The following is a 13,651-nucleotide window of genomic DNA, read 5'->3' as shown; positions in this document are numbered from 1 at the left end:
TGAGAAAGTACACCATTCAAATCCCTGTAACACTACAAAAGAGGCTCAGTGATGAAGCCCCTGAACCCTGTCATAGGGAAGGTCTAGGTCTATTTCTTATGTCAAAGCCTTTATCCCAGAAAATTACCTATACAGGGACCACTGTTTTTTTTCTGCAATGCAGTTAATGCAGAGAAGACATAGTATAACCAGACTGTGTGCAGGACATTTTAGCAACCGTTTATTTGCAATTGTTATGGAGCAAATATTATGCCTTTAAAAAAGTGTAACTAATAACTATCTACCAGTACAGGGTGAGACAACCTTGTCCATCAAATAAGAGATTTTTAAATGGCCAAATGTATCTTATCTTTTAGATCTCTCTGTGTTGTATCTATGCACTCTTGTTATCTTATAGATCTCTATGTTGCAGAATACAGTGCATTGGAAATAAAGCAAATTTGCATATCTGGCATAGGGAAGTTGTACAATATGTGGATGGATTTGTTATTACTTTTGCTCCTGAAATTCAAACCCATATTTCCTATCACATACTTTATTTCTGCTACTGATATTGGTCTGGGCTGCTGTGGTGTCATGGCCGCCTTGTATACACACAGAAAGCTGCCATCTTGTGAATGGCAGAAAAGTAACAGTTGGGTGCTACCACTACTGGTCAACTCAGAGCGGTTGAGTTTCTTATGAGAGACGCAGTGCATTTTGTTGCTCTTGCAATTTTCGTGAGATTTTAGTGCGATTTTCGTGAGATTTTGCCTTTCAGAGAGATTTCTTGTGCTTTCTTTGAATACCCCTTGCTGCGTAGAGGAAAGTGCTTTTAAGCATATTCTCTACTGCAAGCATGGTGTCTGTATCCAAGAAAAGACGAAGAGAAGAACAGAAGACTACAGATGAAGAAATGATGACGAAGAAGATCAAACTTGAGGATAACATCAGTATTGCTGCAAATGACCATCATGAGAATACAGAAAGCAGCAGAAAGAGATCAAGGAGCAGTGATGACAGTGCCACTGTAGAAGGTAAGGAAACTGTTTCTAAATAAATGGAATGACATTTCAGATTTAACTATTTATATTTCATAACACAAGACTATTGTAGCTCAGTTATCAATAAGTTGATTTGTATAGGGTTTCCAAATATGACAAGAGCCCTGTTTACAATACAGACTAAAGGCTAGATATTCTTGTGGAAATATCACAAAAATTAAGTTTCAATGCAACAGGTGCTGTATCCAGAAAAGTATCAAGTACCATTAGTCTGGCAACACAGTGACAGTTAAACTGTATAAATAAGAGTGTAAAAAAACTGGGCATGTAAACGAACTATAGAAAGGAATTACTTGTGGGACTGGTGTTTATTTGCGGAATTGAAAGAATTAACAATATTTCTTTATTGACTTAAATGGATGCTGTGTTATAATGGTCCATATGCTGGTTCAACCCAATAGTCTGTGCTGTATCCAGAAAAGTAGCAGATGCCATTAGTCTGGCAACACAGTGGGGTTCATTTATAAACAGTGGGCAAATTTGCACCTGGGCAGTAACCCATAGCAACCAATCTGTGATTAGCTTTTTTAAAACAGTTGCAGGTTGAGCACTGAAAGCAATCATTTGATCGGTTGCCATGGGTTACTGCCCAGGTGCAAATTTGCACACTGTTTATAAATGAGCCGCATTGACAGTTAAACTGTATAGTGTAGAGTGAAGAAAAACTGGGCATGTAATCCAACCATAGAATGGAACATCACAGTTGCTTGTGGTACTGGTGATTATTTGGGGAATGGACTACTTACAAGATTTTTTTTTTTTCAGAAGAAAGAAGCAGCCAGAAGCGACAGAGTATTGAAGCTGAACACTTGCCAGAACACATTATAACCAACTATGCGTTCCACTGGAGTCTCGGCCGAGGCTCATTTGGCAAAGTAAGTTATGTGCTCCCTAGAGAGTATGAGATGGGATTTGGGATTGTGGAAAGCTCATCAGGCCAGCTTGTTACTCCTTACCCTTCTTATATCGTCTGTTCTCTGTTCTCCTCTAACACTTCCAAACAGGAAGAGAAAAACAAATTTTTAAACCATTAAGAAGGGGTGCAATGACGCATTGACCACAAAGTTCATACAGACAAATACAAGAGGTCCTCTGCACTCAACATATTATAAATATATTAAGGACAACTGAGACATTTTGTCCATATATTGCAATATATGTAAAGCGGTGGTTAACCTTTACGTTACATTTTAATATGTTATAGAATGGCTAATTCTAAGCAACTTTTCATGTGGCCTTAATAAATTATTTTTTATAGTTTTTTAATTATTTGCCTTCTTTTTTAACTATTTGCAGCTTTCAAATGGGGGTCACTCACTCCATCTAATTTCAGTCTCTTATTTAAAACCTGCTTATTTTTGTACAAGCGCATTTGTCGTTATGGGCATGCTCTGCACGGTTGCTAGGGTAATTTGGACCCTATAGACCAGATTGCTGAAATTGCAAACTGAAGAGCTGCTGAATAAAAAGCTAAATAACTCAAAAACCACAAATAATAAAAAAAATGAAAATTACAAATTGTCTCAGAATATCACTCTCTACATCATACTTAAAGTTAATTAAAAAGGTGAACAACCCCTTTAAGTTGGCCAACTATGTCAAAGTCATCCTTGGTCTGGCCAGTCCTACACTCACTTTCATCTGATTCATTGAGAATTCTATTGCTTCATTATACGTTTAATACAGGGTCTACTGTTACTTGGAATTTACTTGCTTTCAAGATTAAAACTCCCAAAATTGGTTGCTGAAATAAAAGCTCATATGATTTATAGATTCAGTGCCTTAAATTGACTATATAAGTATTTATATCTGTCCATGAAGTGCTGGGGTTATTAGCATTAGATTATTATTGTACAGCAAACCTACGTATATTTGTACAAACACATTTGTCTTTATGGACATGCTCTGCAGGGAAGTTGCAAAGTTAATTGCTTATGGGAACAATCACATAACCAATAATTCAAGCTTCTTCTGCCAAATGATATTCAGTCACAGCAGTAGACATCTTTGAAAGAATTTTATATAAATACATTTATTTACTTCTCTGGGTGGGCGGTTTATTTGATATGTCAGCGTTTTGCTTCCCTATTTCATCCTATCCTCTCTACAGTGCTAGGTGAACATTTGCAGCAGGGTGTAATGAGAGTAATTCCATAGGCATCTGTTGCTCAGCACTACCAAGTATATAGGGATGGTTTTGGATTTTGTACATAAAACCCAGAACAAGCTCACAAATAGCTGCAAGTTGCAACTACAGCAAATGTAATTCCAGCCCACTTTAGTGCTGCCATGATGGCCATGTCATTAGACTTTGACCAGTAAGGCCCAGTACCTTTAATTAATTAATTTAATTAACCTTGTATTTTTATTATTTTGTATTTTTAGGTGTTTTTGGCTTCATTACCAACGAAGAAAGAACAAGTGGCTGTAAAAGTCATCAGGAAGACACGCAGAGAAGATCTGAAGGGCATGATCAAGAAGGAGGCCAGAATCCTGAAAGTTACTTCCGGCAGTCCATTCTTGTGCCATGGCTATGCTGCCTTCCAAACCAACGTATGTTACTTTCAATGCTGCCATACAGTTTGTTTCACTAGTATCCCTAAAGCTCTCTAACGCAGTTCCTAAAAGTTTCCATTTATATCCCGTTTCAGCCTCCACCATATTGGTACAGTTTTTACGCTCTAGGCATTCATCTGTATTTGGCTGCTGTACATAGGAAAGTGTACAACAGCTTAGTGTAATTAGAGAAGCCTTTGAAACTGCAGCTTTAAGTCAAAACAGAGACTTTAGTTAAGACAAGGTGGCTATAAATATCATTAGATTATATGGGTAACAAAAGCCATGTAAGAGGCCTATTCATTTGCTGCAATTTTATATCCATTTGCTCTAGCTCCTTTTATTACATTCACTCCACATTCACATGAGTCTATGTTCACTATAAGACTAATAAGCCATATTTCCTGATTAGTACATAATTGGAACATGCCTGCATTATACTTGCTAGTTTTGTGCTTCTTGTTCATGTGATTCACTCTCTTCCCTTTTATCCCTGCACTCAGCAATACGCCTTCCTCGTCATGGAGTATGCAGGGGGAGGCAATCTCAGGAATCTGTTGTCCATCAAGCATCAGCTGAAAAAAAGACACATCATGTAAGTAACTGTCCTAGTGACAGCATCAAAAAGAATTGATGCTACAGATATATAACAATGTGAAAGTCAAAAGGCATCAGATAAACGGAGTTAGGAATACAGCATGTAAGCCGCATGGGGATGCACCATATCCAGAATTGTAGTTGATAAATAAAACTGAGAAATAAAGGGCATACAATGTTGTATAAGTGACACATGCATGAGAATTCAGTGGACTTAAGGAATGTATAGTTAAGACACAGTGAGGTATGAAACATTTATCAGACACTGGGCCTCATTTACAGTGCAGAGCAGGGTGCAAAGTGCAAAGAAAGAGGTGCATGTGTTTACTAGATTGACAGTGCTGTAGTCATGAGGGGCAGGTTGGGAGAGGCACATAGGCACATTTTCTTTCTAATTAGATGTAGTGTAAAATTAGCATTTTATAGTAAGGATACAATGGGGCAAATTCACTATGCGCCGAAGCGCCTCACGCTAGCGTCAATTCGCTAGCGTTGGCCATTTTCGTTACTTCGCAAATTCACTAACAGATGCTGGTGTAACTTCGCTAGTGTAACTTCGCACCCTTACGCCTGGCGAATTTACGCAACGGACGTAACTACGCAAATTCACTAAGGCGCGCATTGTTCTGACCGCTACCTTTTACGCTAGACTTCCTTCGCCACCTCAGATCAGGCGAAGCGCAATAGAGTAGATAGGGATTTCTTCAAAAAAGTTAGAATTTTTTCTAAGTCCCAAAAAACGCTGGCATTTTTTCTATAAGATCGAAAAAATTTTGGGGCTCCCCTTCTTCCCCCCTACATTTCCTAACTCATGGCAACTTAACTATACAGTGGGCACATGTGTCGGGAAAATAAAAATTTTATTTGATGTTGGGAGAGGCACATAGGCACATTTTCTTTCTAATTAGATGTAGTGCGGTGAAGTTACGCCTGGCGCAACTACGAATCTTAGTGAATTTGCCCCAATATGAGCATTTATTAATATGCATTTGTTTTTGTTTTTAAGCTTTTACTCAGCAGAACTGATTTGTGGACTTCAGTATCTCCATTCTCTAGGCATCATCCATCGGTAAGTATACGCTTGGATTTCTTGTGCATATTTTATATTGTTCAGTCAATATTTAAGGTAATGATGCAGATTTAATGTTTTGCCATTTTTCTAGTTGAAAACTACCCTTTTTGGCCCTATATTCCTATGGCTATCATCCTTGGAGGTGGGCAGCTGTCTTGTGTGGGCTGGAGTCAGAATGAAGAAAGGACAATATGGAGGGTCAAATTAAATTTGTAGGTGCGCCCACAGATTACTGGTACTTCTACCAAGGAGTTCAATACATGCAGATTGGCAATGATTCTCACTTCATATGGTGAATTTAGGGGATGGAAGATGCTGAGTTTAGAGGAAAGGGTTTTTGGGAAGCAAAAAGGCACAATGAGAGTGGGTATATGAAGTAAGTGAAGGGGTACTGCACAATTAGGGAAGGAGAAGGGGAATTAGTGGGTATGAGGCAAGGAAAGTGGGGCTGAATAGGTATAAAATGAGGAAAGGTAGGATGTAGCATTGTGTAAAACAGGAATTATAGATTGGAAACACACTAAAAGGCTAGGGAAGAATAATAATTGTGAGTACATGAGATGATGACTGAGCAGTTTGTTATGGGGCTAAAGAGGATATGACACTATGATAGAAGGGCTGTAGTTTATCATTTACTAATTGCTACAAAATAAATTCATTCTCTCTCTTGCAGTGACCTGAAGCCTGAAAACATCCTGCTTACCTGTGAAGGACACGTAAAGATTGCCGATTTTGGAGTTTCAGCAGAAGGAGTGTTTGACCGCAAAAAAATTGGTGGAGTAATAGGAACAAACTGGTACATGGCCCCAGAGGTAGGAAACTGTTTAATTTGTTTAAAACTTCTATTCACTTCAGAGGCAAACCATGAGATTGCTGAATGGTTATAACCAAATGGAAAAAATATGACTCCAGATGATTAGATTATCAGAAATCCCCCTGCATAATGGACTTTTTTAAACTGTGCACTGATAGTCTACTTATCTACTTCACAAGGACCAAGCATGGAATAGCTTCAATCTCCCTGTTTAGCTCAAGAAATAACAAAAACAAGTATTATTTATGCTTAAAACAATAGGCTACAAGTATTCATTTAATTCCAGTTGCCCACAGAGTAGCGTGTATTACATTTTATTGTTCACAATAGCAGGGCCCAGACTCACCCACACTCCCCTCCCAAAGTGCTCCGGAGGGACTGATGAGGACCAGGTGTGCCCAAAATCATGCAGGGCTCCTCAACTGCAGCAATTCAAAACTTGAAAAAATGTTATAAAAAGTTATCTTGTTCCATTGTTGCTACTGGTGTCCTGATGTTTGACTGAAACCTCCTCCTGACCTTGTACCCTGAACCCTATCTGCCCTGACCTTGATCTCTGCTTAACCCTTTTTTTACTTTGCTTTGGACTTCTATCTTCTTGGACTATCTTTATTGACTGTTCCAAGTCTTGCCCTTTATCTGTTCCTTAGTACCTGCTTGCTCAGTCCTTACTAAACCTCTCCCTGCAACCACCGGCCCTTACACTAATTTCAGGTCGTCGTGTAGGCTACCAAACCTTACTATGTATTTGTTTTGAATTTTTTTTATTTTTTCTGCTTTATCAATCACTAGTATCATCTTGAATGATGTATAAGAAGAGAATTAGCTAGTGATGCTATAGAAAGGTTTTATTTGAGTGCAATGGATGAAGTTGTTATAGATTTGAATTTATTTTGTGATTTTTTCTTTACATTTCAGATGCAAGCTAGCAAGAAATACAATGCAGCAATAGACTGGTGGGCATTTGGGATGATACTCAATGAAATGGCCACTGGTAGATCCCCTTTTGAGAGCAACCAACAGGATGTGAGAAGTTCCAAGCTCACTGATAAGCCGGTGTTTCCTGAGTGGATGAGTGAAACATTGCAAGATCTCCTGCAGAAGGTGGGTTTGGGCAGTTAATCTATTGGCCACACAACTGCAAGGATTTTCTGTTTGCACAACTCTCAGGGGTCACTCACCATTGGTGTACCACAATAACAACTTGGACAGTTACATATCTTCAGGTGGAACTTGCTGGCACTATGTACAGTCAATAAATGATAGAAAAAGTTAAAAGCCTCTATTATTTAAAAACAATGTACTAGGGATGCACCGAATCCAGGTTTCAGTGCAGGAATACGGCCAGGATTCTGCCTTTTTCAGCAGGATTCGGCCGAACCGAATCCAAATCCTAATCTTCATATGTAAATTAGGAGCGGGTAGGGAAAGCAAGTGACTTTTCTTCACAAAAGAAGATTTTTTCCACTTTTTCCTTTCCTGCCCCTAATTTGCACATGCAAATTAGGGTTCGGATTCGGTTCGGTATTCGGCCAAATCTTTCACCAAGGATTCGGCTGAATCCCAAATAGTGGATTCGGTGCATCCCTACAATGGACATAGACCATGTTTTGTAATATTTCATGCACTCAATGACCAGTGACAACCCTAAAGATTCCTGTCCATGGTGTGTGCCCATTATTGTACATGTTGTACTTGTTTTTTGATTGAACAGTTAGTTTGTGACCCCTGTAACACATGCCACCAAATATATATGAATGTAAATAAGTTGGCAGCTACACCTTAGAGTTTATTTACAATGCCCCATGCAGTGTGCAATGTATAAAATAAGGCCGCAACCAACCATTGTTCTGCACAGTCCCGGGTACCTGGTCACGTACCCCGCCCCCTCTCATGTACGCGTGCGAGGGGAAGTAACGAAGGGGAAGGGCAGGAGAGGTGGGGGGTGACAGAGGGAGGGGAGAGTGATAGAGGGGAGGAGAGAGGTGAGCAGGAGAGAGAACCACCTGCCCAGTGTCCCAAAATTATCAGAAATTTTCGGATTTTGATAAATAATGTCCCCCCATCTTATAACTCATACCTAGCAACATTTTAAAATTAAAAATGGGGCATTTTGGGTCACAGACTTAATCTACTCTGACCAAAGCTAATCAGGGGACAGTTGAGTTGTATACGATGTAAACAACTGTGTAACAACTATTCTTTTCTTTCTTAGCTTCTGAAGAAAAGACCACACAAACGTCTTGGAGTGAATGGAAATATAAGGGAACATCCACTCTATAAGAAAATCAGTTGGGAAGATGTTGAACGTCAAAGGATTCCACCACCGATCCGACTGGAAGATGTGAGTTAATGATTATGGAAAGTAATTCTTTCTGTTTAGACTTTATTGGCTTTTCCCCGGCAATATCAGACAAGTAAGACTGATATACAAATGTATGCACCCGTAGGCAAGCTATTAAAGGAGAATTCAACCCCCTTATTTGCATCCCCCTACCCTAAAGAGGCCCCTCCCTCCTCCCCCTGGCCTACCTGGCACCCTGGGCAAATGTCCCTAACTTTCTACTTACCCCTCCTTGCCGGTTCTGTCCAGCGGAGTTCACAGCAGCCATCTTGTCTCCTTCAGTCTTCTTCCTGTAGTGATCAGCATTTTCGGGCGCATGCGCAGTTGGAGGAGGTTCCGCAACAGAACATTCCTATAAACTGTGGATGCGCCCGAAAATGCCAATCACTACAGGAAGAAGACCGAAGGAGACAAGATGGCTGCTGTGAACTCCGCTGGACAGAACCGGCAAGGAGGGGTAAGTAGAAAGTTAGGGACATTTGCCCAGGGTGCCAGGTAGGCCAGGGGGAGGAGGGAGGGGGCCTATTTAGGGTAGGGGGAAAGGGGGATGCAAATTAGGGGGTTGAATTCTCCTTTAAGGTACATTAATACAACGAGATGCACCCTCAGAATATAACAGTGCATGTTAGGTACCCAAAGAAGCCATATATGTTTCCAAACATGTTACCAGAGCGATGATAACTCTCTTTTAAAACATTTTTATAATCTCTGCATATTCATAAGAATGGATCATGCAGCCCTAGAAACACTAATGCTAAATATTCATCTTAAATACTCTATTCATTATTTTCCGAGCCACTTAAAGTGGGTTGTGCTCACCCAGCATATATATATACATACACACCACATTCTCCCTGGTATTTAACAGCCTTGTGATCAACTGATAACCAAAGGTGTGGGATTACCTAGCAAATATTGCAAAGAAGTTTCTGCCTGCAGTGTGTTCCGTATAGCAACAATTGCACTAACAATTTACTTTTTCTTTTTCAGGATCATCCTGATGCAGATATCAACCTTCCATTCCTGCAATGCAACACCACTTCAGATTCAGATGACGGCATCCTTGAATGCTTTACATATCTGAATCCCAGCTGGTAGGAGTGAGTAAGTTTGTGCTGTCATGGCTTAGCCATTAACATCCTATGCCAATTTTTTTATCTACTCATTCCTATACCTGCCGACTTGGTACCTGTAAGTCATCCATTGTTATAACTAGCTGCACATACATTTCATCTGCCATTACCATCATTTGTGTTGTCCACCAGTTTGCCACAAATCTACCAACACCTACTCAAACCTAATCCGCAAATGCATTTTATTATGTGTGACCACCATTGTCTACTTCACATAGTTCTACCTGTGCCTACTCTTATAGACCATATCACCATCTGTTTCAACTGAATGGACCATTGCCTGCACTACCTGGCCTTACTGACACCTACTCCACCTGTAGCTACAACCCCATCCTACCCATTACATCTAGAAATATCACTGCCTATTTCATCAGACTTTGCCTAGTCCACCTGACTTTACCATCACTGGCCTTACCACCACCACCACCAGCAGCAACACTGGGTGTTTATTTTAAAAAAAGCAGTATGTTTGGTAACATTTAAAAGCTTTGCGCAGTTGTCCCCACTTCTGACGAGAGGCCATGTCCTTGGTAAGGGCAGTGGCCGACTGGGAGATTTGTCACCTGTGATTATTTATGCACAACTGCGAGTGAAAAATTACTTAAAAATGTGTCTCTATTGGAGATAACTGAAATCTCTGGCAGTAAAACCAACATATCCTGAAGTTGACCCTGGTGGAAACTTTCAGTGACTTTGCAATGTGTTGGCTTTACCACTAGCGATTTCAGTTATTTTTAATATACACATTTTCAGCAGATTTGTCTCATTAATAAATAAATAATCGCGGGCGACAAATCTCCGTGTAGGCCACTGCCCTAAGCCTATGGGATCAGGGGTAATTTTAAGCAGTTTGGGCAAGAATCCTAAGACTCCATCTAAATGGGGTGGATCAAGTTCTTGACGTCTTTTCCCTAACCTGTCTGCATATGGAGAGGTTGGGAGTCAATGCCTTGAAATGCCTCACACTTAGGAATTAGGAAAACATATATGCAAGCTTTTATTGTAAAATTACCCCTTATACCAATGGCCATAGGGTAGGGAATGGGTGGGCCAAGGACATGGCCACTTTATCAGAATTGGGTTATGAAGTCCTGTGCAAAGTTTTAAAATGTTAGCACAAACCGCATAAATAATCCATTATCCAGGAAAGTAAAGGCTTTCAGGCAATGGTTTGTTTATATTTCCAGGTTATTTATTGATCAAAGTTTTTAGGTGCAGGTGGTGGCATGTCCAGGTAGGTAGACATAGGGTGAATGGAGCAAGCAGGCATATATCAGGTTGCAGACATTGGGCCAGGTGGTGAAAGCTATGGTACTGCAAGTTGAAGCTGGTTTTATTCTGGTAAGATTTTTCACACCATCTGCTTTGCTACCTCCTAATTCATCTGGCCATGCCACATTCTGTTTTAGCTGGTATGGGATCTGCCTTTACCTGATCTTCTTACCACCCACTCCATCATGCAGCTCCATCACCTGTTTTAGTTTCCTGCTCTCTGTGGGTGCATTACCACTTACTTTACTATACCACAGTACAAGTGCTTTTAATATTGTACAACTCTATCAACATCTATTACAGCTGGTTTTAACAGTTGCTTCTATCCAATCCTTTTGGGTATACCACTGCATATTGTACTTCTCCAAACCACTGTCTTAGCCATGAGTATTACATCTAAATAGACACTGATATAACATCTATTGTGCAGTGGCTAAGGAGATCTGCCTCATGGCTACACAAACTTTTCACATGGCCATACCACTGCCTGCTCCTCTATACCATACTGCCACCTGTTCCAACTGATAGGACCACTGCCTGTGCCATCTGGCCTTACTAACACCTACTCCATCTGCATCTAAATGTCATCCTACTAGTTCCATCTAACAATATCACTGCCCCTTTTGTCAGACCTTACCTGTTCCAACTGGGTCTACCATCACTGGCCTAACCACCCGCAACAGTTGTCTCCGCTTATGACGGGGGCCATGTCCTTGGTATGCCTATGGGATCAGGGGCAATTTTAAGTGGTTTGCATAAGAATCCCAAGAAACCATCTAAATGGGATGGATCAAGTTCTTGACTCTCTTTCCCCTAAAGTAACATCATATTAGGAATTAAGACAACCTCTATGCAAGCCTTGATTGTAAAATTACCCCTTATACCACTGGCCATAGGGTAGGGTTTGGGTGGGCCAAGGACATGGCCACTCGATCATATTGTGGTAAGATCAACTTAGTAACCACTCCATCAAGCAGCACACCACCACCTATTTTAGTTTCCTGCTCGATGTGGGTGTATTACCACTTGCTCTACTGTACCACAGCACAAAGGCTGTTAATATTGTACAGCTACCTGTTTCCAAAGCTCTATCAACATCTATTACATCTGGTTTTAACACTGGCTACTGCCTAATAGTTTTGGGCATACCAACACTTAGTCTTGTCTTCAAACCACTCTAGCCATAGACATTATATCTGAATAGACACTGATTATTACCTTAAATAGCCTAGCCACTGACTTTTCGTTTAATATGTTCCAGAAAGGGGAAGGTTGCTACGGGCTAGGAAATTGGGGCAAAGAGCATTGGTACTAGTAGTGGGACAGAGGCTTGGGGAAGGGCAGTTTATGGATAGTTTACAGGATGATGTTGTCTGGGGTGTTCCTGGAACTCATAATGACATGGATGAAGTTGGTGAGTATAACTGTGGGAATATGAAGGGGACCTTCACAATGTTATAGCGGATGATGTCATCTGGAGTGTTCCTGAAACTCACAATGACATGGATGAATTTGGTGAGTATAACTTCATGTACATTTATTTATACATTATGGTGTTTGTACTTTAAATTAAACTTATAATAATTGTTTTTTTTATCGGTGTTGCTACCGCCGAGGGATTACAAGTGCACAGTGGAATTGGAACTTACTCCAGAATTGTGACAGAACTGTCCAAGGTATTTATACATTTTCAATATATATATATATGTATATATATATATATATATATATATATATATATATATATATATATATATATATATATATATATATATATATAATAATGTAACAGTTATTGAAATGGGAAATGTGGCCATACACAGCTATATAGGCCTACCCCTGATACTTGCCGAGTTAGCCCACTGGCCAAATGGATCATGACCCCCTGACTTATCCTGACAAATGGACTAGTGGCATGGTGCTTTGAATTAATTGTAGCTGCGCAAATTGGCTTCTTATGATTTCTGTGCAAGTAGTGATGCGGCAATGGGTGCATGTGGCTTCAGTTCAGAGTATTTGAGTAGAATGTACAGTGTGGCCTGTGTAGGACCTGTGATTACTAACATCATTTAAAAGGTCTTTAAAAAATGGTCTGACATGAGGATGTATATTTTCTTACATATTAATAACTATTTCAGGTTTCCATAAAAATTACGGGGAAAAGTTTTAAAAAATATGTTTTGTTTAAATAAAATTAAATGTAATTATTTATTTATAAATGATTACAGGGTACAAATGTACAACCTGCAGAGGATGAGGACCAGTTTCTTCATTTGGAGTGAAAGAAGAAAGAATAAGAAGACACAGGGAAGCAGCCAGAGAGAAGAAGACCTTCAGTATCAGCAGCAACTAGGAGACACACAGCCGGCAGGGCCATCAAGACAAGAGACTTTAACAAAGCTAGATGATCAGATTGTAATTCAAATAAAATACTTTTTTTCCCAAAATGTTTTGAAATGTTTTTGTGGTCATTATACCATATCATGTTAGAAAGAATTGATCGTAGTATATTTGCTCCAAATCCTTGGAACCTTAATTGCCCAGTGACTGGGAAAAGTTTCGGGACACTGGCATTATTATACGTGTGAGAATGGCAGCAGATTAAATTTCCTCAATTAAATAAAGATCAATATACATCTGATCTTTCTACAAACCTTGAATTATTGTCACCCAGTAACTCTGCAAAGTTTGGGGACCCTGGCATAAATAGAATGAGACTCTGGCTGCATTTTACATTTAAACTAATAAAATTCAATATGTGAAATTTGATTGGCTGTTGTTGGTCCCTCCCACTTTTGGGGCCATTGCCTTTTCATTCAG

At 39.8% G+C, this 13,651-nt stretch overlaps 1 protein-coding gene across 1 annotated transcript; it reads left to right on the top strand.

Moving 5' to 3' along the window:
- The first annotated feature begins 240 nt into the window (after positions 1-240).
- On the top strand, positions 241-13,345 carry LOC121402894 (protein kinase C theta type-like). The gene is made up of 10 exons (XM_041589679.1): positions 241-1,016; positions 1,809-1,918; positions 3,429-3,596; positions 4,103-4,194; positions 5,203-5,265; positions 5,942-6,080; positions 7,001-7,186; positions 8,298-8,426; positions 9,417-12,507; positions 13,060-13,345. Exons 1-9 carry the CDS (start codon positions 839-841, stop codon positions 9,522-9,524), a joined length of 1,173 nt encoding a protein of 390 aa, XP_041445613.1. The 5' UTR covers positions 241-838; the 3' UTR covers positions 9,525-12,507; positions 13,060-13,345.
- The last annotated feature ends 306 nt before the right edge of the window (positions 13,346-13,651 follow it).

This window comes from Xenopus laevis, chromosome 1L (genome assembly GCF_017654675.1).
Source record: "Xenopus laevis strain J_2021 chromosome 1L, Xenopus_laevis_v10.1, whole genome shotgun sequence".
NCBI classification, from domain to species: domain Eukaryota; kingdom Metazoa; phylum Chordata; class Amphibia; order Anura; family Pipidae; genus Xenopus; species Xenopus laevis.
Note: the sequence above shows the minus strand (reverse complement) of the source record. Positions and strands in the feature narration are given on the sequence as shown.